This window comes from Trichechus manatus, unplaced genomic scaffold (genome assembly GCF_000243295.1).
Source record: "Trichechus manatus latirostris isolate Lorelei unplaced genomic scaffold, TriManLat1.0 scaffold00003, whole genome shotgun sequence".
Taxonomy (NCBI): Eukaryota; Metazoa; Chordata; class Mammalia; order Sirenia; family Trichechidae; genus Trichechus; species Trichechus manatus.
In genome coordinates, this window is record NW_004443939.1 from 8,009,358 (window position 1) to 8,036,914 (window position 27,557).

General features: G+C 37.1%; 1 protein-coding gene across 1 annotated transcript in view; it reads left to right on the forward strand.

The window, feature by feature from the left end:
* PATJ (PATJ crumbs cell polarity complex component) overlaps positions 1–27,557 on the forward strand; it is a 431,680-nt gene that overhangs the window by 159,367 nt on the left and 244,756 nt on the right. Inside the window, exons 21-23 of the mRNA XM_023730369.1 lie at positions 2,638–2,761; positions 11,981–12,155; positions 22,156–22,227. Of these exons, the coding sequence (XP_023586137.1) occupies positions 2,638–2,761; positions 11,981–12,155; positions 22,156–22,227 (371 nt within the window). The remainder of the gene's footprint in view (positions 1–2,637; positions 2,762–11,980; positions 12,156–22,155; positions 22,228–27,557) is intronic.

Below are 27,557 nucleotides of genomic sequence, written 5' to 3' on the forward strand. Positions count from 1 at the left end.
CCCCCCCACCCCTCCCATCCCTGGTAACCAACAAAGATTGTTACATTTTGTGTGTGATGGAACCACTTTTTGATCATTTAACACAACTCTCCAAGTACTTCATCTTCATTTCCATATAGATTGTTTGAGATACAGAAATTTTTGAATCTATGCTGTCACTCAAATTTTATCCTGATCTCAAGTACTCATTTGCATAACATTAGTTTTTTTCAATCCCCTTGTAAGGTTAACCCTTCAAGTCAATTCATTGTTTGATAAATTGCTCTTTAAAAGACTTGTTTGTAACAACATTCAGGGCTTGCAATTTGAAGGATGTACATCCTAATTACTAAATCTGTTAAATTTCTTAGCTACCTTCTTTTTATTTTCCGTTACTGATTCTCTGAGATAACCTCTATGGCCTCTCCATACTGGCATTGATTAAGGTTGTTTCAGTCCTAATATGTCTTGCTTAAATTGTATTTTATTTTTTTAAAATAATCGTATATTCTTGCTTTGGACGTTAACCCTTTTTCTTCCTTCTCCTCTACCCAACAATGGCAATGGTTACACACACTTGGTCGCACATGATTAGGATGGGCTTGCATCTTTATTTGCCCTCCTCTCACTACTGATGGAGGAGTCCCTGGGTGGTGCAAATGGTTAAGTGCTCAACTACTAACCAAAAGGTTGGCAGTTCTTACCCACCCAGAGGTGGCTTGGAAGAGGAGCCTGGTGTTCTGCTTTTGAAAGGTCACAGCCTTGAAAACCCTATGGAGCAGTTCTCCTCTGTAACATGGGTTTGCCGTGAGTTGGATTCAACTCAGCATCAACTAACAACAACAACATTACTGATGAATCCCTGTAAGAGTAATTTATTATCTAAAATTATAATGGATTTTAAAAACGCGTTCAAATGCTTTACAAATATGGAGCACCCAATACGTTTCTATTTAGAGGGTACCCTCCAGAGGGATAGAGAAACATTATCACTTCCGTCTTTGTTGTAAGCTATTTTCAACTACAGATACAACTATATATGTGGAGTGCAAAAAGTACTCAGCTACTTCAGAGTTTCTCTACTGCCCTCATACCCCGTTTTAGTTAAAGAGTAAAGCCATGAAGTTTTATAGATCTGGTTCTTTTTGCCTGAGGATTCATTTTCCTGGGAGTACTTGTATAGTGGTATTTTCTTCTCTATTTAGAAGAAAAGCAAACAAAATGGAAGTCATTTTTCTGCAGATCTAACCTCATATCCACCATATTGAAATCCTAGATTCAGGTATCAGTTCTCTTATTCTTCCTTTTCATGACTGCCATTACCTTTTTCTTAATATCCAAATGGCCCAAAAATTATAGTAAAATTTCTTTTTAAGTGCCTGTTGTTGTGTGCCATCTAGTCAATTGCTACACATTTGGACCCCATAGGACAGGGTAGAACTGCCCCATACGGTTTACCAGGCTGTAATCTTTATGAGAACAGATTGCCAGGTCTTTCTCCTGGGGAGCAGCTGTTGAGTTTGAGCCGCCAACCTTTTGGTTAGCAGCTGAGTGCTTAATCATTGGGCCACCAGAGGTCCTTTCAGTTAAAATACTTAGTGCCTATTGTTTCCTCCATACTCACCTCTCTAAGAAAAAGTTCTTCTTGCTTATTTTATTATAGACAGGGTGTATTTCTATCTTATTTCTTATTCATATTTAATATTTGAGTTTAATTGTGTGTTCTGTAGATTCCATTGAGTATCTCATAGAGTTACATACTTAGCTGTATTCATAATCTGTTTGGAAAAAGCTAGCAGTATTTGGTTCATGAGAGGTCTTTCTCTTACCACTGAAGTCTGAACAATAAAACTTAATGAAAAAATGTGAAACATTATAAAAAATATAATTCACAATTTTGTTTTGAACAACTTTAATTTCTAACTATAGAGAATTAGTGTTATTCACCTTAAGGGAATTTTGGTATATCCATATTGTGAATATAATATTTACATTTATACTTATAAAGACTTTTAAAATATCATGATAAAATACTTAACTGAGAATTGTATATTCTGGAAGCTTGTAACTTTGAAACACCATAAGAGACTTTGGTATAAAGGAGCACAAGAGGAAAGTGCGATAAGCCATCCACAATGCTTATCTATAGGTTTTAGGTTTGCATGACTAGACGTTCTCTAGACAGATAGACTAAGGAATGCATGGCTTAGAGATACAAAAATTCACTGTGTGTTTTAGGGTTGGCAGTTAACTTATTTAAAGTGTAGGCATCAGAGCCACATGACCCAGGGGGTGGTGTGCATCAACAGTTGACCTTGCTTGACCCAATAAATCTTTTATTCCTCTACCTTGGTAAATGTTTATTCAAATCCACTTGTTTTTAACTCAAGTTCTTCGTAATCATGGTATCTCCCCTGCCAGGTAAGTATATATAAGTCAAGTTCTTAAAACAAAAAAATCCAATATTTAAAAAAACTAGATTTTACTAGCCCACACTTTTGCAGGTATTCAGTTTCTAGCATTTGTTACTACTTACCACAGTAGAAACCATTACTTGAGAATGCCTGTTTGCAGACCAGTTTTCCACTATCCCTGTTATCTGGTTTGAATGACATTGCATTTCATTACTAATGCATTTCTGTTTTTCTTCCTCTTAAGATGAAAGAAAATTTTGGCATCGATTCCCTATCCTCCATAACCTCTGCTGAAGGCAACAGTCAACGAGGCAGATTTGATGATCTGGAAAATCTTAATTCATTAACTGAAAGCAGTCTGGATTTAGGTTTGTGGTTTTGTTTCCCATAAACACAACTTACATTATTTTGCAGTCCTTCAGTTTTGTTTTTGCATACAGTGAATTTCACAGTGACATTTTCATATGTTCTGATGTTTTGAGTTTAACTCTGCTTATTAATTAATCTACTTCAGAATACCTGGAAGAATAAACCATGGCTTATATTTCACCTTAGAACTTTCAGATTCTATTTTCTGAGAGGGATGCATTTTCTCTGCTTCATTTTGCATTTTATTAACATATGGATGGAGACTAAAACTAGTATCTTACACTGAATCTGAAATAAATCTCTGATGCTATTAAGTGATACTGTTAGCTCCTTGAATGGGGCTGTTAAATATTAATAAAGAGGCATATTTTAAACATTTATGAAACGTTTTTATAGTCATATATTACAGTCAATTTTGGTACATTAATAACTTAGTTTCCATTAAAGAATTCTAAAAGTATAGTGCCTCTCCCTGCCGACCCCCTCCCTCAATATCGATTCTTATATATCCCTGAAAGCGTGACTTTAAAAATAATTTTCCTTAATCCAACACTAAAATAGCAAATGTCGTTACAATATTAACATTCCTAGGTGAGAGTGTTAAATTCTTTCATAGCACTGGGATTTATGGAGCCATTGTTCAGGATTTATGCTGTCCTTCACCTGTTATGACTCTGCTTATAGGAAAAGCCTTTCTCTGTGGGCATTTCTCGTGTTGTATAGTAATACATTGAAAGGGGAGAAAGAGAGGTATAGAAAGTGATATAGCAGTTTGATGTGAGTTCAGAATTCTATTAAGTAAAATCTGAAGAATGGAATCCTTAATGGTAAAGATTTAAGGTTCCTATTAGATAATAACACTTGTCGTTTCCCTGGGGGGTCAAAACAGTGCATGCATAGTTCATTTTGAATGTCTTAGATGAGTCTATCCAGTTTTTCATGATGCATAGCAGATTGTGACTTTCCAGTACTCCTGGTATACTGAAAGTACGAGTGTACGTGTTTATTTATACTTGTTTTTGTTTTTAATTTGTTACATTTCTATAGTTTCCTGACATGCTGAATACTTGGAGAAGGTTTACCGCACAAGTGAATGAATGAATGAATAGACTGTATCTATTCGATTGCCATTGATACTTCTTAGCACGGTTTTCTTAATCTCAGCACTATTTTTGACCCAGTAATTCTCTGGTATGGGAGGTTGACTTGTACATTGTAGGATGTTTAGCAGTATTCTTGGTGTCTAATCTTAGATGCCAGTAGTACCCCTTTTCCATGTCATGACAATCAAAAATGTCTCCAGACATTGCCAAATGCCCCCTGGGGGCAAAATTGCTCCTGATTGAGAGCCACTGCTTTATACCATGAGGACTGAAAGAAAAAGATTAAATATATGGGGTAGGTGTTGGCAGGGATGGGCAGTGGCATTGGGAAAAAAATGGATAAAGGGATATTCTCATGGGATGATCTAGTCTACCTGTGAGCCTTGCTCTGTGTATTATCTAAGTGACTCCATAGTTACTTCCTCTACCTTCCTGATGCCTTAATCTGTTACTTTTTAAGGTCCTAGGAATTTATTCTTAAGAGATTATAGTTTTTGGAATTAAGCTAAACTTTTATATCTTAAACCTGTCCTCAGTAGAAAAGCCTTCATAACAGTTTGCTTTTAGGGAAATTTTTTGAGAGCCCCCAGAATATGTTACAGGCCTGAGTGGATTAGTGCTAAGCATGGGTGGGCTGAAAATTATTGATACAGATTTCAGCAATGTACATATTGAGTTAGTTCTACTCAGAATTTCATTTTGCTCTTTAGATCTTTGTCCAGCAAAGGTCACACTTTATTTCAGTCCCATGTCCCTCTCTGTGTTAAGCAGTTAAATTTTAAAATTGTTTTCGAGAACCTGTGTGTAGAGAGCTGTTCTTGACCTTATATTTAATTCAAAATTGTGTATCATCCTCAAGGAGCTTGTACTCTGCATGGGCCACTAAACTAAATCCATGTTGTTAGGTGTGGTCGAGTCAGTGCCGACTCCTAGCAACCCCACAACAGTACGAAATAATGCCAGGTCCTGTGCTGTCCTCACAATCATTGCTGTTTGTGCTGATTTTTTTCACATGTATATGAGGCAACTGAAAATATCATGGCTTGGGTCAGTCTCACCTTAGTCCTCAAAGTGATTTCTTTGCTTTTCAACACTTTAAAGAGGTCTTTTGCAGCAGATTTTCCTAACGTAATACATCTTTTGATTTCTTTACTGCTGGTTCCATGGTCGTTGATTGTGACCACATGTGTCTGTCAGTTGGTAGTACTGTGGTGACTTGTGTGTTGCTGTGATACTGGAAGCTTTGCCACGGTATTTCAAATTCCAGTAGGTCACCCTTGGTAGACAGGTTTCAGCCTAGCTTCCAGACTAAGACAAACTAAGAAGAAGGACCTGGCAGCCTACTTCTGAAAAAATTGGGCAGTGAAGACCTTATGAATAGCAGTGCAACATTGTCTGAGGTAGTGCCAGAATGTGAGCGCCTCAGGTTGGAAGGTGCTCAAGACACAACTGGGGAAGAGCTGCCTCCTCAGAGAGTCAACTAAATCTATAAATCAGCATAATTAATAATGTAAGGCATACATGATAAATTCCAAATGAGTAGTACATTTACTGTTACAGGATTTTAGAAGTAGGATAGACAGAAAGTATGTTCCCAATCTTCCCTGAATTGTGCCACCAGTGAACCCTGGACCACGTTCTGTCATTGTACCTAGAAGTTATGTGCACGTACTCATTTGTATGCCTGCTTCTTACTGTACACAAAGCTTCTGTAAGGCATGGATTGTATCTGGTTATGTTTTCGTAGTAGGTATTCCAGAAGTATTTGTTGAATGAGAAAGTAATATGCTGCTCCTGTATGGTTATTCAACAGCAAATAAACTTAATACTTTTTTTCCAGTTTCTAAGTTGTGTGACCCAGTCTTTTCGTGGATTAGTTTTGCCTTTATTTTGTTTGACATTCTATTCTTGTATAAACCCTTTGAGAATTTCCCGCGTTCCTTTCCTGTAAGCATTAACTTCCATTTATCAAGGAACATTTTTTTTAACGTCCCTATTTGTGTTTAAATTGCTCATATGGAAGTTCAAGTTAAAGCTGAAGAAAATAAGAACAAGTGCACAAGAGCCAAAGTATGACCTTGAGTATCTCCCACCTAAATTTAGAGATTATCTCAAGAATAGGTTTGATGCATTGAAGACTAATGACTGAAGACCACATGAGTTGTGAGATGACATCAAGGACATCATACACGAAGAAAACAAAAGGCCATTAAAAAGATAGGAAAGAAAGAAAAGACAAAAATGAATGTCAGAAGAGACTGTGAAGCTTGCTGTTGAATGTAGACTAGCTAAAGCAAATGGAAAAAATGATGAAGTAGAAGAGCTGAACGGAAGATTTCAAAGGGGAGCTCGGGAAGACAGAGTAAAGTATTATAATGAAATGTGCAAAGACCTGGAGTTAGAAAACCAAAAGGGAAGAACATACTTGGCATTTCTCAAGCTGAAAGAACTGAAGTAAAAGTTAAAGCTTCAAGTTGCAATATTGAAGGATTCTATGGGCAAAATATTGAATGATGCATCAAAAGAAGATGGAAGCAATATACGGAGTCACTTTACCAAAAAGGATTGGCTGATGTTCAGCCATTTCTGGAGGTACCATATGATCAAGAACTGATGGTATTGGAAGAAGAAGTCCAAGCTGCACTGATGGCATTAGTGAAAAACAAGGATTCAGGAACTGGTTAAATCAACTGCGATGTTTCAACAAATGGAAGTGCTTGCTCATCTATGCCAAGAAACTTGGAAGACAGTTACCTGGCCAACCAACTAGAAGAGATCCATATTTGCACCCATTCCAAAGAAAAGTGATTCAACAGAGTGTGGAAGTTATTGAACAATATCATTAATATCACACACAAGTAAAATTTTGCTGAAAATCTTTCAAAAGCGATTGTGCAGTACATCGACAGGGAACTGCCAGAAATTCAATCCGGATTCAGAATAGACCGTGAAACGAGGGACATCATTGCTGATGTCAGATGGATCTTTGCTGAAAGCAGAGAATACCAAAAAGACGTTAACCTGTGTTTCATTAACTGTGCAAAGGCATTCGATTGTGTGGATCATAACAAATTATGGATAACATTGTGAAGAATGGGAATTGTGCTCATGCGGAATCTATACACAGACCAAGAGGCAATCATTCTACATAACAAGGGGATACTGCATGGTTTAAAATCAGGAAAGTTGTGGGTCAGTGTTGTATCCTTTCCCCATACTCATTCAATCTGTATGCTGATCAAATAATCTGAGAAGATGGACTATAAGAAGAACTGCATGGCATCAGGATTGGAGGAAGACTCATTAATAACCTGCGATATGCAGATAGCACATTTTTGCTGACTGAAACCTAAAAGAACTCAAAGCACTTACTGATGAAGATCAAAGACTACAGGCTTCAGTATGTATTACATCTCAACATAAAGAAGACACAAATCCTCACAACTGGATCAATAAGCAACATCGTGATAAACAGAGAAAATATTGAAGTTGTCAATTTCATTTTACTTACATCCACAGTTAACACCCATGGAAGCAGCAGTCAAGCAATCTAATGACGTATTGCATTGGGCAAATCTGCTGCAAAAGGCTTCTTTCAAGTGTTAAAAAGCAAAGATGTCACTTTAAGGACTAAGGTGCACCTTACCCAAGCCATGGTATTTTCAGTCACCTCACATGCCCGTGAAAGCTGGATAATGAATAAGAAAGACTGACAATTATGGTATTGGCAAAGAATCTTGAATATACCACAGATTGACAGAAGAACGAACAAATCTATTTTGGAAGAAGTACAGTCAGAATACTCCTTAGAAGGGAGGATGGCGAGACTTTGTCTCAGGTAATTTGGACATGTTATCAGGAGGGACCAATCCCTGGAGAAGGACGTCCTGCTTGGTAAAGTAGAGGGTCAGAAAAAAAGAGGAAGACCCTTATCGAGGTGAATTGACACAGTGGCTGCAACAATGGGCTCAAACATAGCAACGATTGTGAGGATAGTGCAGGACCAGGCAGTGTTTTGTTCTGTTGTACATAGGGTCACTATGAGTTAGAACCAACTCGATGGCTCCTAACAACAGCTACAAATTGTTTTCTGTTCTCTCTGTGTCTTTCTTATGATCACTGCCTAATAACTGCAGAGATATTCCAGGACTTGATTTGTTTTCTGGTCTCCCGGGTAGTGTGTTGTGCTTACTGAACAGCTCTGTAAAGTGTAACTGTGTTCAGGCACTGTGGGGGATGAGAAATGTGTGCCTGAGCATGGACATGGGTCCATGAAGAAGGCAATGGGCATTCTTTGTGTGGGGCAGGTAATGAAACGTTTGAACAAACTCTAGCAACCTGTGAAACCCAATGTTGTGTTTAACAGGCTGCTTTTACCAATGTATCTTGTCTCAAAAGATTTATATCTATTTCATGTATAAAATATATTTAACCTATCTCAACATCCCCCAAAGTCTCAACCCATTATATCATCAATTTAAATCTAAAATCTTATCTAAATTGCTTCAGCTCAAAAATCCTAAATCTCATTATCTAAATCAGGTATGGATGAGACTCTGGGTATGATCCTACCTGGGGCAAAATTCCTCTTTATCTGTGTACTTGTGAAAGTAGTAAACAAGTCTTCTGCTCCCAATACAGTGGTGGGATGGCATTGTATAATGGTAATAGACATTCACATTCCAAAAAGGAGAAAATGGAAGAAGATAGAATTCACTAGCCCTCAAGCAATTTCTAAATCAAACTGGGCAAGCTCCGTTATGTTTTAAGTCCTGGGAATAATCCTCTGTGGCTTGAGGCTCTGGTGTGTGGGTCCAATGTTCTTCCCTTACAGTCGTCCTTTCTTTGAAAGGTAGCACATGTTTGCTGAGTATTCTTACCAGCCTGTTTCCTGCACATAGTATTTTGGGAGTCTGACAACCTTCCTTCATTTCATCCTATCTCTGTCCCCTTTAGTCCAAGCTGACAGTGTTCTGCTGATGTAACATTCTTAAAAACCTTGTGGGTCTCCCATAGGTACCACAAGGATTCACATCATTAGGTAAGAGGGTCCTCCACAGACTTCTCCTGCATAATTCCGTCTTCTTTTCCTGGCTTCTGTTGAGATGGTTAAGGGAATTTGTGAGCCACGTGCTTCATTTCTTCATAGAACCCGCTGTGTGATTGAACACCCTCAACTTTTGATCCTTTCAAGGCATTAGTAAAAGGTTGTATAGCCTCACCCTTGTTTTTTTCACCAGAGCATACAGTTTGTCTAATTTTAGCATGTTTTCAATCTGTATACAGGTAGTCCCCAATTTATGACATACTTGAGTTAGGATGAACTACACTTAATGACCATCTGTTTTTTTCTTTTTTGGTACATCTTATTGTTAGTAATAATGTATTCCATACAAAGTTATAGCTTGTAATTTGCTGATGTTATCATTCTCAGATGTTCACTCCCAGATGTTTATATGTAATGTTTCCAACCCCCAAAGTCAAATAAAGATTGGATTCATAAAGATACTGATAATAAAAGTCAAAAATAATGAAAACTTAAAAAAAAAAAAAAAGGAAGTATTCAACTTACATCAGAACTGACTTAACGTCAAAGTCGTTGGAATAGAAGCCCGTTGTAAGTTGGGGACTACCTCCATTCCCAAAATATCAAGTTCTGTCTCCTTTTTGTTTAATAGTTCTTCCCTCAGTTTATCTCTTTCCTCTTGCATTTTATTAAAAGCAGTGTAAAGATACCAAGCTATGCCTTCAACACTTTACTTGGAAGTAGCCTCCACTAAATACCCAAGTTCATCATTTACAAGCTCTGCTTTGCTCATAACTGTAGAACACAATTCAGCTAAGCTCTCTACCAGTATGTAACAGAGGATCCCCTTCCCTCCAGTTTTCAATAATGTGTTCCTCACTTCTTTCTGAGCCCTCACCAGCAGTGTCTTCAACATCCATATTTGTACTAACATTCTGTTTAAGGCAATCCAGGCTTTTTCTATCATGCTCTTCAAAATTCTTTCAGCCTGTACCCATTACCCAATTCCAAAGCCTTTCCAACATTTTGAAACATTTATTACAGCAGCTCCCTACTGTATTAGTTTCCTATGGCTGCTTAACAAAATACCATAAACTTGGTGACTTAAACAACACACATTTATTCTTCTATAGTTCTGGAGGTCAGATATCGAAAATCAGTTTTACTGGCCTGAAATCAAGGATTGTGTCCCCTGAGGAGTCTCTAAAAAAGAATTGGTTTCCTTGCCTTTTCCTACTTCTAGAGCTACATTCCTTTTATTTCTCGGTTCATTCCTCCATCTTCAAAGCCGTCAGTGTAGCATCTTCATATCTCTCTGCTCAGCCTTCACATCATATTTTCCTCTTGTCTCTGCTTCCCTTTTATAAGGACATTTGTGATTACATTTAGGGTCCACCTGGGTAATCTCCCAATACTTAATTAGCCACATCTGCAAAGTCTCTGTTACCATATAAGGTAACAGTTATAGATCCCACAGATTAGATTCTGGACATTTTAGGGAGCCATTATTCACACTACCACAGTTACTAGGAGACTTAAAATGAGAGTATTATAACTGACTAAAACAAACGAGTAAATTACAAAGCAGGCACCAACTCTTAAAGGTAACTATGGCAATCTTGTCTAGTCCCTGTGTTTTATATTTGAGGAAATAGAGGTCTGGTCAAACGTTTTATGTTCCAGCTGTTTTCATTAGTATATTTAGAATTTACATGAGAATGAAGAATGTTTGCCTCATCTTCACTGTTTGAATAATTTTTTTAAAAAATTACTCATAAATGATTTGTCTGTTCTTTTTGGAGCTTTGTATATGTTTAAAAGATATATTTTAGGTTTTATTATATAAGTCATAAGTGCTCATTATAAGAATTTCAAAAGTACAAAAATATATAAAATATATAAACTAAAACTCCCCAATCCCTATCTCCCATCTCCACTCCATCCTGCTCTCTAGAGGTCACAGCACAAAGGTGAGGTATGCATAATCCTCACCCTGAAAGAGCTCACATTCTAATATGGTGGAATAGCTACAAAAATGAATGCATTTTTATAAATAATGTTGTATGAAAAAATATAAGTCCTTGAGAGAATATAGGAAGTTTTTAGAGAAAAAGTGACAGGTAAACTGAACCTATCAAGAAGAAAGTAGACTTTGCTGGGTCAGAAAAAGGTTGTTCGGGTAAGCATCCCAGGTAGATAACACCGCTGGAAAGAAAGGGAACTGTGAAATTCTTTAACATGTTTAAGCATCAGAAAATAACCTATTATGGTGAGAATGGAGAAGTTGTCCTAATTTTTTGTATCAAATGTAAGGAGAAAATAATACCTTCTTTAATTTTTTTCAATTAATATGGTAATTGTCTAAGTATGCTGCCTTAAGACTAGAAAAGAATGTAAGAAGTAAACACCAAAGTTGTTTTTTTTTTCCCCACATGCTTCTCGAGTTTATTTTGTGAACCCTCCTAAGTGGGAATCAAAATAAGAATTTGGCAGAAGGTTTGTTGTAAATATTTAAATAAACAATGGCAATCTGGGTAAAAATTAGCAAGTTACTTAACCTGAGTTTACCTATCTATAAAATATGGTTGATAGTATCATTTCTCTCTAACTGAAAGGTTGACATGACAATTAAACGGAGTAACAAAATGTAAGATAATTTTGTAATTTATAAACAAAGACCTTTTTAAAAGGTAAGTGTTTTTATTTGGTTATTTGTTATTGTGTAGAATTTTTTATTTTTAAATCGACTGATAAAGGAACATTTGTAATAAGACTAGAATGCCATCATTAAGTTTTTTTTAAAAAATAAAATATTCATAGTGCTCAATTGTCATCTTTTCAGTGAGGCCATATTTAAAATTGCAGCCCTCCTCTACTGAGCACTCCTTGTCACTCCTTCTTGCTTTGTTTTTCACCATATCATTTATCATCATCTAACACAGTACATGTTTTGCCTATTTACTTTAACATTATCAGTCTCCCACCTGGAAGGGAGCCTGCCCATAGTAGGTGCACGTAACTATTTGTTGAATGAAAGATGGAGGAATTAATGCATTTTGTATTCAATGTAATCTGGGTTTGCTCTTCAGAAACGATGATTCCGAATGATGTTCAAGGGCCTGGCTTGCTAGTTGACCTTCCTGCTGCGGCTCACAGAAGGGATCAAGAAGAATTGCCTTTATACCAACTCCCCAGGACCCAAGTTGTTTCAAAAGCCTCAACATACACAGGAATGTTGTCTCCTAGATATGCCACTAATCCATGGTATGGTATCATTTCTCTTTTGTTTTCACATCATAAAATAGTTTTTTTTTTCCTTCTAAGGAAAAAAAATGCGTTATTATGGTCGATCATTTGGAAAATATAGAAAAATATTATGACTACAGTCTACTATACTAGATAATTGCTATGATAATTTCACATACCCCAAATTATAGTATATATACAAATTTGTGTGTGCAAAGTGGATTACAGAGAATATTTTCTTACAGAATGCGAGATTAATTAAGAGTTTAACAATCTAGGCAAGAAGCATTTGGGGAAAAATAAAGGAGAGCATAGATTTGAGCGTTAGAGAGTCTGTAGGAGCTGGTGAATGATTAGATGTTGTGAGTGAGTAGGAGTAGTTGAGGATGACTGCTGTTTCTAGTTTGGGAAACAAGATAGATAATGGACTGTTAATTCTTCAACATAAGATAATAGGAGCATGAATAGTTTGGAAGTGTAAATTGTGACATCAGTTTTGCACACATTGAGGGCTGAACTATCTGTAGGACAACTTAATGAAATCAACAGATATGTGGGTCGGGGTTAATATTGAAGTCTGTTTTGACATGGACAATTGGGAGCAAATCAGGTATGGGTGGAAATCCTGGATTTGAATACAGTCATCCAGGGGAAGTGCAAAGAATAAAAAGAGCACTGGGCCAAGATTGAAATCCTGCAAAGCAGCAATATATAAGGCATGAATGCAGGAAGAAAAGAGTGAGGAAGAATGAACAAAAGGTAGAAAGAAATTGAAGAACTAGAGGTCAACATAAAAACCAAGGGAAGAGACTGTTTTAACAAAGAATCAAGGACTATGCCACATGTTACAGTAAGGTCAAGATAGATAAGAATAGAAAAGTCTTCACTGGGCTTGGCTACATGGATGCCCTTGGTAAGCATAGAACAGTTTCATTAGAGTGGAAATCAAAGAGTAGGGGGTTGAGAATTGAACAGAATGTCAAAAATTGCTTGTTGTAAGAGCAGACTAGTGTTTTGAGAGTCCTGGCTCTGAAAAGACGCTAATATAATGCTTGTTGTCTCTAACTGGAGGGTACTGGAGAAAGGAGAGGGGATATCTGTCTGTCTGTTTATATACAGATATATGTGTGCATGCATATATACGTATATACACAAACACACACACACATATGTATAAAATCTACATATATATGTAAAAAGGAAACTTGAAAAAATTTTATTTGCTTATAGGGAAGATCCAGAAGAGGAATATGTAAATGCTAGAAAGGGAATGAATTAAACATAGTCCCTGGAGATGGTGAAGGGAGAGGACACTGCACATCTACCAAGATTAACCTTTGAACGTTTGATAAGGAGGAAGTTCACCTCTTCCTCTAAGGTTCCAGGAATAAAAGAAAGGGTACAGATGCAGCTTTTTTTTTTGCAGCTTGGGGGCAGGAATTCAAGGGAATTCTTGTCCAATGACCTTGATTTTTTTTTTTTTTTCCTGTCATTTGAGGGAAAGGTCATTTGCTAAGATCACCGGCTAGTAAAGTGAGGGCTAAGATGTGATGTGTAGGAATAGAAATTAGCTGTAAAATAGTAGAAGAGTAATGACCTAGTGGTAGGAAAGAATTTAGAAAAGTACCCCTTTTTTCCAACTACTCCCCAGGGGGAGAGAGTGAAAGTTACCCACTTGAGTGTGGTGTTCTTGGCAGAAAACTAAAAGCTATTGAAGAGGTTGAGAGAACATTCAGTGAGGAGGTTAGGGTATGGAGTAGTTTGTTTACAGTTCAAGGAGATTCAATGAAGTGTGATGGATAGTTTGGCCTTGGGGGTGGGGTATGGGAAGAGAAGCACATCTGAAGGAAAAACCACAGTGGTGTAGCATTGAGAGTAAGGGAGACTAGAGGTGAACAAAGGGGTTGGTGGTATTGGCAAAGCATAACCGGGGTGAGAGAGAGGGTGGGATTCATTGGCCATGATGTTTTATTAAGACCTTTAGCCCAGGTATGGTTTTATGTTGACATATGAGGTGTCTTAGATGATATGCACTTCTGCTCAGCAAGCTGTGACCTTTGCTCAGAGTTTTGTGTAGAAACATCATAAAAAGTTCTCTGTGCCACTGTTTAGCTCATCTCTGAGTGGAGAAGAAAGACACAGGTCCATCTACTTGGAGGAATCTGGTGACTGTTTCACTTAGCAGAGCTGGGGAGCTAACTTGCAGATGGGAGGTGCACACAGGCCTGGTGTCCTGGTGTGAGAAATTTGTGCTCACAGATAATCTCCAGATTGCCACACGCAGCCCCCAGAGGAATGCAGAGTGTTAAATAAGCAATGGATTTGTTTCCTTAGGAGAGATGCCTGGAAATGGGAGTGCTGGAAGAGTTATAACTTTTTATGTAGTCAAATTACTTTCCAAATGAGACACCTTCATTAAAAAAAATTTCTTTTGTGTGTAGTAGTAACAGTTGAATCTGGCAGACGACTTCAGAAATGGAGGAGCTTCTCTAAAGCTAGAGAATTATAACTGTAGAATTGGAAAGGATCTAAACAAATTTCCAAGCCTACCCTTGCTTCCTTGTGCAGAAGTGAAAGTGGAACACTGGTTGTGTTTTACTCAATTCTTCCCACTTCAGAGAGGAAAGGTATGCATTTTTCCCATCCCATTGCTTTTTCTCCAAAGTGAGCACTTTGACAAGCTGATTTGCTTATGCAGACATAGGCAGTTAAGGGCTACAAGCTCACCTTTGTCTTGAGAGATCAGTCTTGTATTTGAAAGTTGCTTTTTAAGCTTGCTGTCTGAGATTTAGAATATATTTAAGTCTCAGCAGGTTCCAGAAGAGTTTCTGCAAATAAGATTCCCCGTTGCAATCCTTTCAGGGTATGCCCCATGGAGATACGTTCATAGGTGAATAGTTACTGCACATTAAGAAGTCTCTCTGAGAAATGCATAGATTATTTTGGAAGATAGTCTTTAAATCATCAGGGTGTAATGTAGTGTTAAATGATATTGTAGAGTTTCTTCTTTGTGTTAATTTTTGTGTAGTACCCAACAGAGGTATGTATATATGTATGTGCCAAGGATAAGTATTTAATGGCTGCAGAGTATGGTTTTATGTTAAGCCGACTACCCCTTATCTTTGGAGCAGGACTGGTGGTAAGAGGTCAATGTACCTTGAAAGTGGAGATCTCTAGAAAGAGGAATGTGGGCAGGCAGGGTATGATACTGTTGAAAGAATCCAGGTGATCTTGTTCCCAGTGTCCTTCTGCTGCTCTTCCCTTTATAAGGTCAGTTGAGATTATTTTTTTTTAGAACTCACCGGCTTGCTTGCTTGCTTCTCCCTCATCTCTGTCAACACCTGCTGTCAAAAGAGGTGTGGGTGCTCATGGCAGGGGATGTGGATGTTTTTCAAACTAATAGGATGTTTATAGAATAGAGAGAGTGGGCACTGTTCAAATCTTTGCTCTGCTGTTTATAGCTATGTGACCCTGTAAACAAGGGAGTTCTCCAGGTTAAGAGCTTTTATAAAGCACTTAATACGTTGCCTTGCATGTAGTAGACGTTTAATAAAAGGTTGGCAGTGATGGTTGTAGCAAAGGCAACAACAAGCTCTTGGGCCCTGAGGTGTTCCCAGGGTGGTAGTGATTGTTTCTTAGTTTATAAAAACATTCAAGGAGGTTGCAGATTCCTTTTTACAAAGTAATAAAATAGGGTCCAGTCACACTAAGTAAAACAAGGTGTCAGGAGGCTAAAGTCCAGGAAGAGGATGAACTCGAGATGAAAGACTTGTATTTAAAATAGAAAAAACTCATGTTGTAGTTATAAAAGGATGTAAACAAAAAGAAATGCTTCTAGGATTGGATGCTTTGTTAACACTAGCAGGAGGTGAAACAGGAGAAATTGTGCCATAGTTGGGGCGAGCATTGTGGTATAATATAAAACCCATGGCCTCCAGGTCAACAGATCCCAGTTTAAATATTGTCTTCTCTGTTTACTGTGTGACTTTGTAAAAGTCACTTAGTATTTTTTTTTTTTTTTGAGCCTCATTTTTCTCTTTTTTAAAATGGGATTGATAATAGCTCCCCATGTTTGTTGCAAGGATTAAATGAGTTAGTGTTGTATTTTACGCCCCCATCACAGTGCCTGGCATTTAATGGCTTCTGAGTAGATGGTGGATATTTAATAGATTTACCTTTGATTTAAACTGACAAAACTTATGTGTAAATTTAGGACATGGGAAGGAGGCTGTGAATAAGGGGCAAAGAATAAAAATGTGTGTTTGAGAGAGGGCTGTTCTGGAATGTCCAAGTTGGGAGGAAAAAGGTGAAGTTTCCAGGGAGGTTATAACCTCAAGTACGTGACACTTTACACATTTACAGTGCTGTTTCAGCTGCAGTCCACACGGCAGGTGAAGACAAGTGTGAAAAATTAGAACAAGAAGTCCAAATAGCAGTGTGCTAATACCTTTGAAAATATAATTAGGTCCTTGTTTACTAATCCAGGCCCTCAGAAGGCCAAAAGGAAAGTAATAGTATTTTTTACATCTTGTGGAAAGATGTCCTAGTGAAGGTCACACTTTGAATATTCATGTGCAAATGATATGACCATAAATATGAAAGCTTGTCGAACGAGTGCTGACAAAATAAGTAATGGAATTAGAAAAATCTCTGTATAAAACGACCTCCAGAGTGAGGCCGAGTTCTCTCCTCCTTCCTCTAAACTTCCTTATTTTCTGAGTCCTGCCTTTCTGACACATGACCTGATCACCTGGCTCCTGTAAAGAAATTCCACTTGAAAAGTAAATTAATCATGTCCTTTCATTTTCAAAGTTGACCTGAGGGAGCAATTTACCCTTTATGACTTGAATTTTTGTTTCTTAGCAAAATTTTTTAACGCAAGTGTTATACCTCAACTTTATTGAAGTATAATTTATGTATAGTAACATGAACAAATTTTAAGGTACAGTTTGCTGAGTTTTGATAAATGTATACATTTGTTACCAACACCCTAATCAAGATATTAAACATTTCTATCACCCCAGAAACTTCCTTCCTGCCCCTTTTGCAGTGTATCACCGCAGACAATCATTAATCTAATTTCTAACACTGTAAATTAGTTATTCCTGTTCTTAAACTCATATAAATGGTATTACACAGTATTTACTTTTGTGTGTCTGGTTTCTTTTGCTCAACACAGTGTCTGTGTCGTTTTAAACTTTAGTGTAAGGGAATGCCTAATTTTTTTCCTTGGCTGGTGCCAGGTAATAATTTGCTTTGTAACTTCAAAATCATACTTTAACATCTGTATAAGGAACTGTACTAGTTAGGAAAACACCAGTGCCTGTTCTCGCTGGTATAGAACACACATGCTCCCTGTGGTGTATCACAGTTGCTATATAGAGTCTAAATTTAAAGAGCAAAAAGAAATCTTAAGAAAACTTAGAACCAGAGCTCTTCTTTTATTATTTTAGGGTGCTTAGTTTACTTGACTCTCACATGGCTTAGTAGGTGGAAATTTTATATGCAGTCGGCCCTCTGTATCTGTGGGTTCCTTATAGATGGATTCATCCAACCGGAGATCGAAAATATTCAGGGGGGTGGGGGGGAAGAAAACAAAGAAAGTTCCAAAAAGCAAAACTTGAATTGCTGTACCTCAAGTACTACACTGCATCCACGTGAAGGAAGTGATGTGTAGGCATTCGCTGCTGTGGCCTCCCGCCATTTCACAGATCCTCAGTCTCTCTTCAGCACTCCTTGTGTGAGCATTGTTCACCTCGAGGCTTGTCATTATTCCCTAAACAATATGGTATAACAACTATTTCTGTAGCATTTACATTATATTAGGTGTTATAAGTAATCTAGAGATGATTTAAAGTATACAGTAGGTATATGTAAATACTGCGCCATTTTATATAAGGGACTTGAGCATCTGCGGATTTTGGTATCCGCTGGGGTCCTGGAACTAATTCCCCTCAGATATGGAAGGACAACTTGTATATATAAAAAAGTACTATTGAAAAGGAAAAGTCATCTTGGTTAATCTGGATTCATCTGGTTTTTGTAAGATGTTGAAAAAATTCTACACCATGATCAAGTCTTACTATTAATATCTGCTTGTTTACTAATGGGGCACTCCATATTTCTTCCCAGAGATATAGAGAGTGATAACTTTGGGCATTTGTTTTAAAAGACTGAAATAAAAAGTACAGTTTCTAGTGGATGGTCCATTCCTTTAAGAAAAAAAACTTGTTTTAAAACTCTGGTCGAATGTAAGAGGCATAAATTCAGTTACTTTAAAATTTAAGATTCTGACTGATTGAGTTATTAGCCATGATTGATCACTGTGCAGAGTATCAAATTTGAGTTTAGAAATCCCTTGTTGAAGTTTCAAATATGTATATACAAATGTATATCTTAATGTATACAGTAAATAGTATTTTACTTTCTCAGTTAAATTTTAATTTGGTTTAAAAGGTATAGGGCTGCTATAAATTAGAATCGACTCGATGGTAATGCATTTTTTAAAAGGTATATGCATTTATCAATATAAAGTGACTACATTAGTTTGTATAGGTACTTATTACCTATGACTATATTTCCAAAAATAATCACACTATCTGACTAAGCTTTAGCAAGTTTTATATATCTTGGGTATGAAACAGTCTGAATAAAATATGGATATATCAACTACCTGAAGAAAGATAATATGCTATAAGAATATCAGTGAGTTTCTTTAAAGAGAAGAATAATCCTTTTCTTACACACTTTATCAAAGAAAACTAAAGTTTTCCATATTCTTACCTAAAATCCAAAACGGCTGCTGTCGAATCAATTCCAATTCGTGATGACTCCATGTGTTGTAGAATAGAACTGCATTCTATAGGGTTTTCAAGGCTGTGACTTTTAAGAAGCAGATTGCCAGGCCTTTCTTTTGAGGCACCTCTGGGTGGGTTCAAACTGCCAACCTTTTGGTTAATAATATTGTGTTTAAAAGTTTGTGCCACTCAGAACTCCTTTTCCATAATCTAGACAGTGATAATATATTTTTTCCTTAAGTTGTATGTAAGAACCAGCAGTTTAGGAAATATGAAATATTTTTTTCTTTAATTGAAGAATTTAATTCCTAATTTTTTCATGTAAAAAGTATAAATGTGGCACAATTAAAAATAAAAAGACATGTGTTTTTTTTTCACTCAATGTCTGCCATGATTCAGTATGCAGGAGAGTAGAAAATGGAGAGGAAGAAAGTTTCAGTGCTGGTTTTTATTTTTAATTTTCAATCTTGCTCCAATTATACTTTATTTAAAGGAGAACTTTAAATGCAGTATAGCATGAAGATATTCCTTGCAGTAATGTCAATATTCCAGAAAGGAAGATATAATCTAAGTGCCCCATATATTGGATAGCAGATGAATTAAATTACGTCAACAAGCATTAAGATTGATTCTATTAAATAAAAAACACAGGTAGTCCCTGACTTATTCCGTTTGGATGACTCTGTGTTAAGTCAGTTGTGATGTAAGCCAAATATCGTTTTTTTCCCCCATTATTATTGCCTTTTATTATCAATATCTTTGTAAATCTGCCCTTTATTTGTCTTTGGGGGTTGGAAACATTACGTATGAACTTACAGATACGTTTTAATACATACATACATATTACTAACGAAAAGATGTTAAAAAAAAACCAAACAGATGGTCATAAGTGTAATTTCTTGTAACTCGAATATGTCATAAGTCAGGGACTACCTATAATGAAGATGATGATTTGTGGAAAAATACTGATACAACTTCAAGTGAGAGAAATTGTAAAGGAAAGCAATATTGGTTAAACCTCAGTTAAATGCCAGTCATGTCTCTTTTAATCCTCGTTACCATTGCATAGGATAATCAAAATATGAAAGTTTGTGCTATGATTACAACTATTCAATGGATATGTATAATATGTGCATGCACACAGAACGATAAAGTAATAGGAAAAAGTGAAGGCAGTTACTTAAACTGGTGGAATCATGGGTGTATCATTTAAGAGTTGCACTCAGCTCCTTATAAATAGAAGGCCCACTTCATATGGAATAACCAAACAGAGGCTTAATTTTTTTCATATAAAAAGTCTTGAGGAGGGTAGCCGTCGGATGGTATGATGTTGCTGTCATCGAGGACCTTGATATCTTCTGCTGTGCTGTTCTTATGTAACATATGGTTTTAGTCCTCATGGTTTCTTCATGATTTTACGATGGATGCTTCGCCACCAATATCACTTATGCATTCCAGGGAATAAGAGGGGGGAGTGGCATAGAGCAAAAGGTTCGTGTCAGCTGACTCTCCCTCCATTTAATGTGTTTTCCTGATACCTCACTGAAGGACTTTTGCTTCCATATCACTGATCAGAACTGTGGCATGCAGTTACCCTTACCAAAAACCAAACCCACTGCCGTTGAGTGTATTCCAACTTATAACAACCCTATAGGACAGAGTAGAAAGGCACCATAGGGTTTCCAAGGCTGTAGATCTTTACGGAAGCAGACTACCACATCTTTCTCCCATGGAGTGGCTGGTGGGTTCAAACCACTGACCTTTTGCTTAGCAGCTAAGTACTTTAACCACTCTACCACCAGCTCTCCTCCAGTTACCCTTAGCCAAAAGGAAATCCAGAAAAAGTATTTTTTTTTGAAGCTAGGCATTGTGCCACCTGGAATAAAAAAGGGGTTGTATTGATAAGGAAGAACGAGAGAAAGGACATGAGGTAAATAACGAGCAACTGTATGCCAAATTGTTTTTCCATGAATGTTGTGATGCTTTTAATCATTAAAATTAGATTGGATAAGGTGAGAAAGCCATCTGGTAGTGGGTGAGATGTTAATGATCCCAATTTCTTAACTGATTTTTTAATTGTCTAGATCCTTTCCGTTTATTTTCTTTTCATATGGCCTTAAGACCATTATATCCTAGAAAGTATGTAAAGTAGCAAGTAGATGAAGTTTTGCCACTTTTTACAGTCATTATTTGAAAGTTCAGAGAAAACGAAGCAGTGAAACTCAGTGTTGAAGCAAAGTTTTGGATATAGGTGGAGAGGTTGTGAGGTTGTATGGTATGTCTGAGCCTTGTCTAAGTCTCAGTTCCTCATGTATAAAGCATAATAATATGACTTGCTGTGCTTATTTCACAGGATTTTTGTGAAGATGAAATGGAAGAGGTAGTGCCTACATTTTTTTATAGACTGTTACAGTTTACAGCATCAGACATTGTTTAATAGTCTAAAGTCACATACTTATTTCATAGTGCAAGTTAGACTTGAGTTTAGGACTCCTGATTCCTATTCCAGATAATATATGCTAAAGTCTATACGCTATTAAATAGTATTACTCTTATAACTAACTACCCTGTAATTCAGCATTTTATGTTATACGGTTAAGCATTTTCATACTAATATAACTTGATGGGCGAAAATGTGATGGTGGTTGGTGGGAGGAGGTGAGAATAAATTAAGTAATATAAGTGAAAGCTCTCTAAACTGTAAAGTGCTGTACAACTACACAAAATATTCATGGAATACAAATGATAGGCAAATTATTTGGGGTAAGAGTGACAGAAAAATGTAGCGAGATGGATCGTGGTTATTGACTGTTTAGCCATTTCACCTGTTTATGTTGGCTTATACAGACTGTTCTGTTTACTGATCATTTCATACCAAATTTTAATGAATATATTTTATAAGATTTTTTATTAATAGAGAAACAAATGTGAAATTGTACAAATCAAACACAAATTTTTAGAAAATACCAACAAAAGTACTCATTATAAGTCTATGATTTTCTGCTGCTAAGTGGGTATTTGTTGAGTTAAACATTAAAGCAATATATTTTTGCTTTATATGCACACTTAGCTATTTATTCATGTAAATATTGAAACTGCTTAAAATTAAGAACTGTTTAACTATGTATAGATTGTGCAATTTCAAAACTTTCCAAGAAGCTTTAATAATAAGAATGTGGCTTATGGGTTCTATGTATGCTTTTTTCTTTCTTCTTCCTCAGTGAGTTACCTGAGAGAGAAGAAGGTGAAGGAGAGGAAACTCCCAACTTCAGCCACTGGGGTCCACCAAGAATGTATGTTGATGATATTATTGGCTATCTCAATCAGATGACACAAATCAGCTGTTCTTTTCTTTAACTTAATAGAGCGTCATTCAGCCATAGTCTAGTGATTGAAGAATTGTGATAGATCGCATATAGGCTGACTTATATTTTAGTTTCATTTTGTATTATTTAGAGATTTTTGTCCTGGCTAAGACTATAACCAAAGTTAGGAAAATCTTTGTCATACTGTTTCAGAGAATGTTTGTTAGCACTTTACAAGTGTCCATTTATGATAGTAACTCATGTACTAAATATGGTTTATTACTGTATCATTAAGCAAGGTAGGTAGGGCTGACTTGAAAACAGTAAAGCTTCTTTTTTGTTAAACAAAAAAGTCAACAATGGATGAGGTTGGTTTCTGTCTTATATCAACTTATCTCTACCTTCCTGCCTCTGTTAGTCCTAGTTGGTGCCTTGTTTGAGCTAACGGAATGTTTGTAGCCAGTCTTCCCTTGGTTATTGCCATAGTTTTAAGTACTCAGCAGGGTTGTGCTTTATTAAGATTATACAAGCCTTTTCTTCTTGCTACTCTTTCTATTTATGCATTATTAATTCCACTACCCCACCCCAACTTTTTTTCTTTTTTTGCAATTGAATTCTGAATTTTGTGTTAAAAACTCTAAGGAGCTGTTTTCTGAGTTCTTTTAAAAAATTTGGTGTTGTTGCTGAGAATATATACAGCAAAATATACACCAATTCAACAGTTTCTACATGTACAATTTAGTGACACTGATTACATTCTTCGAGCTGTGCAGCCATTCTTACCCTCCTTTTCTGAGTTGTTCCTCCCTCATTAACATAAACTCACTGTCCCCTGAGGTTCCAGTCTAATCTTTCAAGTTGTTGTCAATTTGATCTCATATAGATAGTTCTTAAAAGAGCCTAATACTAAAAGCAGACATTTTTACTTGTTAAGCTAAACTATTGTTTGGTTTTCTGGGGACTTTTCTGTTAGTTTTGTTTGAGTTCATTATTGACTGTGTCTGTGCCATATGGGCAGTTGTTATTATTTAAAAAAAAAAAGGCGGGGCCAACATGGTAGAGTAGTCAGATGCTTCCAGTGGTCCCTCTTACCAGAAAGACCTGAAAAAACAAGTGAATTGATTACATATGACAATCTAGGAGCCCTGAACATCAAAGGAAAAGTTGAGGAATTGGATTGAGTAGGAGGGGAAGGGAGGGATGGTTTAGAAGCAGCAGGGAGTTGCCAGACCTGACCCGGTGGGAGCCGGTGGCCTGCGGACCAGATTGGCTGGTGTGCATGGAGAGGCAAGCAGTGGTGTTCAGGATCTGGAAAGACCGAGTGGTGGAGATTCTGTTCAGGGTTCCAGAGCCAGTGAAAAGTGGCACTCAATCGGCAAAAGATAAGCATGTGTGTTTAACCTACCCTGCAGCTCAAAAACCACCCTCTTTGGGTAGAACCTCTCTCCTGTGTACCTGGTCCCTCCCTGTTCTGCATCAGGTCGTGAGCCAGCTTCAGTGATTGCCACATCCCCGGGCCAGAAGTAGGACCTGTCACATGCTCTGAGCCATTCTCCCAGCCTTGGAGAGGGAACAAATTAACAAACAGGAAAAAATAATCTGCCAGCTCCCTTAAGCTGGGAACTCAGGGCAGGCATAGCTCCTTGGCCTAGACAGAGGCATAAGGGGTCCACGGGCTTTGAATGCCTTTCACCCCTGCATAGACCTGTGTGGGCCCGTTTCAACAGCGCAGGCCCTCATTAGCAAAGTATAGCAGGGTATATACCTGAAGGCTAACTTCACTGTATCAGCTGTATAGTGGAGAGCCAGGTTTGTGACATTTGATACCACTCTGCCCATTAAGTAAGGTCCTCACCTACCCATATCAGAGGCCTGAGGACTGGTGGCTTCACCGATGCCACCTTGCCACCTGCGATAGGGGTCCAAGAATAAGTGGTGCCTCCCAGTCCTTACAGTCAACAGCATTGGGTGCCTATAGTCCAGCTGCAAAACCCACCCAACTACACATTGTAGGGAATAGGGACACACTCCTCCCAGAAACTCAGGGGCAGCCCTCAGCCCCCTGCTTTGCTCAGCACATGACCCCCTACTGCAGCCAGATACTTGTACCTACTCCAGTCACCCTTGCCAGTATAGGACTGTAGGTGAGAGCCTGCACCACACACTTGGTGACTGACTACCTGGACACCTAAGCTGAATCCATACAAGAAAAGTAAATGGACTCCTGGGCTCACATACCTAGTAACAGATCTAACCACCTGGTGAGAGGATATTAGAGGTTCAGAGGCACCAATAATCAAACTAGCTCACACGAGCAGCCTATTTGGGCATATCAAAACAAAACAAGAAGCTAGGACACAGTAAGCAAACATAAAATAAATAGAATAACTTACTGATGGCTTGGAGACAACAGTCAATATCAAATCACATAAAGTGGCAGACCATTGTCACTTCAGCAAGCTCCCAAAACAAAGAATCAAGAAATTTTCCAAAGGAAGAGAACTTCTTGGAATTACCAGAGGTAGAATACAAAACATTAATATAAAAAACTCTTAAGGAGATCAGGCAAAACACAGAACAAGCCAAGGAACACACAGACAAAGCAAGAGAGGAACTTGAGAAGATTATGGAAGAGCACAATGACAAATTTAACAGGCTGCAAGAATCCATAGAAGACAGCAAACAGAAATCCAGAAGATTAACAATAAAATTTCAGAATTAGACAACTCAATAGAAAGTTATAGAAGCAGAATTGAGGCAATGGAAGTCAGAATTAGTGAGATTGAAGTTAAAGCACTTGATACGAACTTATTTGAGGAAAAATCAGATAAAAAGATTTTAAAAAATGAAGAAACTAAAGAATTATGTGGGACTCTCTATAAGAGGAACAACCTCTGAGTGATTGGAGTACCAGAACAGAAGAGCATAACAGGAAATACAAATAGAATTGTTGAAGATTTGTTGGCAGAAAACTTCCCTGATATTGTGAAAGATGAGAAGATATCTAGCCAAGATGCTAATCAAACCCCACAAAAGTTACATCCCAAAAGAAAGTCACCAAGACATATTATAATCAAACTTGCCAAAACCAAAGATAAAGAGAGAATTTTAAGAGTGGCTAGGGATGAATGAAAAGTCACGTACAAAGGAAGGTCACTAAGACTAAGCTCAGACTACTCAGCAGAAACCATGCAGACAAGAAGGCAATGGGATGACATATATAAAGTCTTGAAGGAAGAAAAATGCCAGCGAATAATTATATATCTAGCAAAACTATCTCTCAAATACAGTGGTGAAATTAGGGCATTTCCAGTTAAACAGAAGTTTAGGGAATTTTTAAAAACCAAACCAAAATTACGTGAAATACTAAAGGGAGTCCTCTGGTTGGAAAATCAGTAACATCAGATAACAACCCAAGACTAGAACACAGGACAGAACAACCAGATATAATCCCAGATAGGGAAGTCACAAAAATAAATCAAAGCTAAAACACTGAAAATAGGGAAACAGAGACATCAACACGTAAAAGATGACAACATTAAAACAACAAAGAGAGACTAAAAAATGTCATAGATCTTTCATATGGAAAGGAAGTCAAGGCGATATAAAGAAATAAAAGAGTGGTTTAAACTTAGAAAAATAGGGGTAAATATTAAGGTAACCACAAGGGAACTAACAATCCTACACATCAGAATAAAAAAGAAGAAAAACATAAAGACTCAGCAAATACAAAATCAACAGCAGTGAAAAAGATGAAAAGAAAATACATAAAGAAGAACGACTTAGCACAGAAGATTAAGTGGAACAAAGAAACTGTCCACAACACACACAAAAAAGGTGTTCAAATGACAGCACTAAATGCATACCTACCAATAATTATGCTGAATGTAAATTGACTAAATGCACCGGTAAAGAGACAGAGAGTGGCAGAATGGATAAAAAAAAAAACACGATCTGTCTATATGCTGCCTACAAAAGATACACCTTAGACTTAAAGACACAAGCAAACTAAAACTCAGAGGATGGAAAAAAATATATCAAGCAAACACCAATCAAAAAAGAGCAGGAGTGGCAATATCAATCTCTGACAAAATAGGCTTTAAAGTAAAATCCACCAGAAAGGATAACAGTATATAATGATTAAAGGGTCAATATACCGGGAGGACGTAACCATAATAAATATTTACACAACAATGGCATGGCTCCAAAATGCATAAAACAAACTCTAACAGCATTGAAAAGAGAGATAGACAGCTTCACAATAATAGTAGGAGACTTCAACACACCACTATCGGTGAAGGACAGAACATCCAGAAAGAAGCTCAATAAAAACATGGGAGATTTAAATGCCACAATCAACCAACTTGACCTGATAGACGTATATAGAACACTCCACCCAACAGCAAACAAATAGACTTTCTTTTCCAATGCACGTGGAAGAGTTTCCAGAATAGACCACATATTAGGCCATAAAGCAAGCCTTAACAGAATCCAAAGCATCAAAATATTACAAAGCATCTTTTCTAACCATAAAGTCATAAAAGTGGAAATCAATAACAGAAAAAGCAAGGAAAAAAAAAATCAAACACATGGAAACTGAACAACATCTTGGTCAAAAACTACTGGGTTATAGAAGAATTAAAGATGGAATAAAGAAATTCACAGATTCAGGTGAGAATGAGAACACATCCTACCAGAACCTTTGGGACACAGCAAAAGCAGTGTTCAGAGGTCAATTTATAGCAATAAATGCACACATCCAAAAAGAAGAAAGAGCCAAAAATTTATAGCAATAAATGCACACATCCAAAAAGAAGAAAGGGCCAAAATCAAAACATTAACCCTACAACTGGAACAAGCGGAGAGAGAGCAGGAAAAGAAGCACTCGGGTACCAGGAGGAAGAAAGAATAACAATTAGAGCAGAATTAAATGAAATAGAAAATAGATAGAAAATTGAAAGCATTAACAAGACCAAAAGCTTGTTCTTTGAAAAGCTCAAAGAATTATTAAACCATTGTCCAAACTGACAAGAAAAAAACTGGAGAGGAAGCAAATAACCAGAATAAGAAATGAGATGGGTGAGATCGCAAAAGACCCAACTGAAATTAAGAGAGTTCATTACAGAATACTGTGAAAAATTGTACTCTAACAAATTGAAAACCTACAGGAAATGGACAAATTTCTAGAAACACACTACCTACCTAAACTGACACAAATAGAGGTAGAACAACTAAATAAACCCATAACAAAAGAAGAGATTGAAAAGGTAATTAAAAAACTCCCAACAAAAAAAAGCCCTGGCCCAGATGGCTTCACT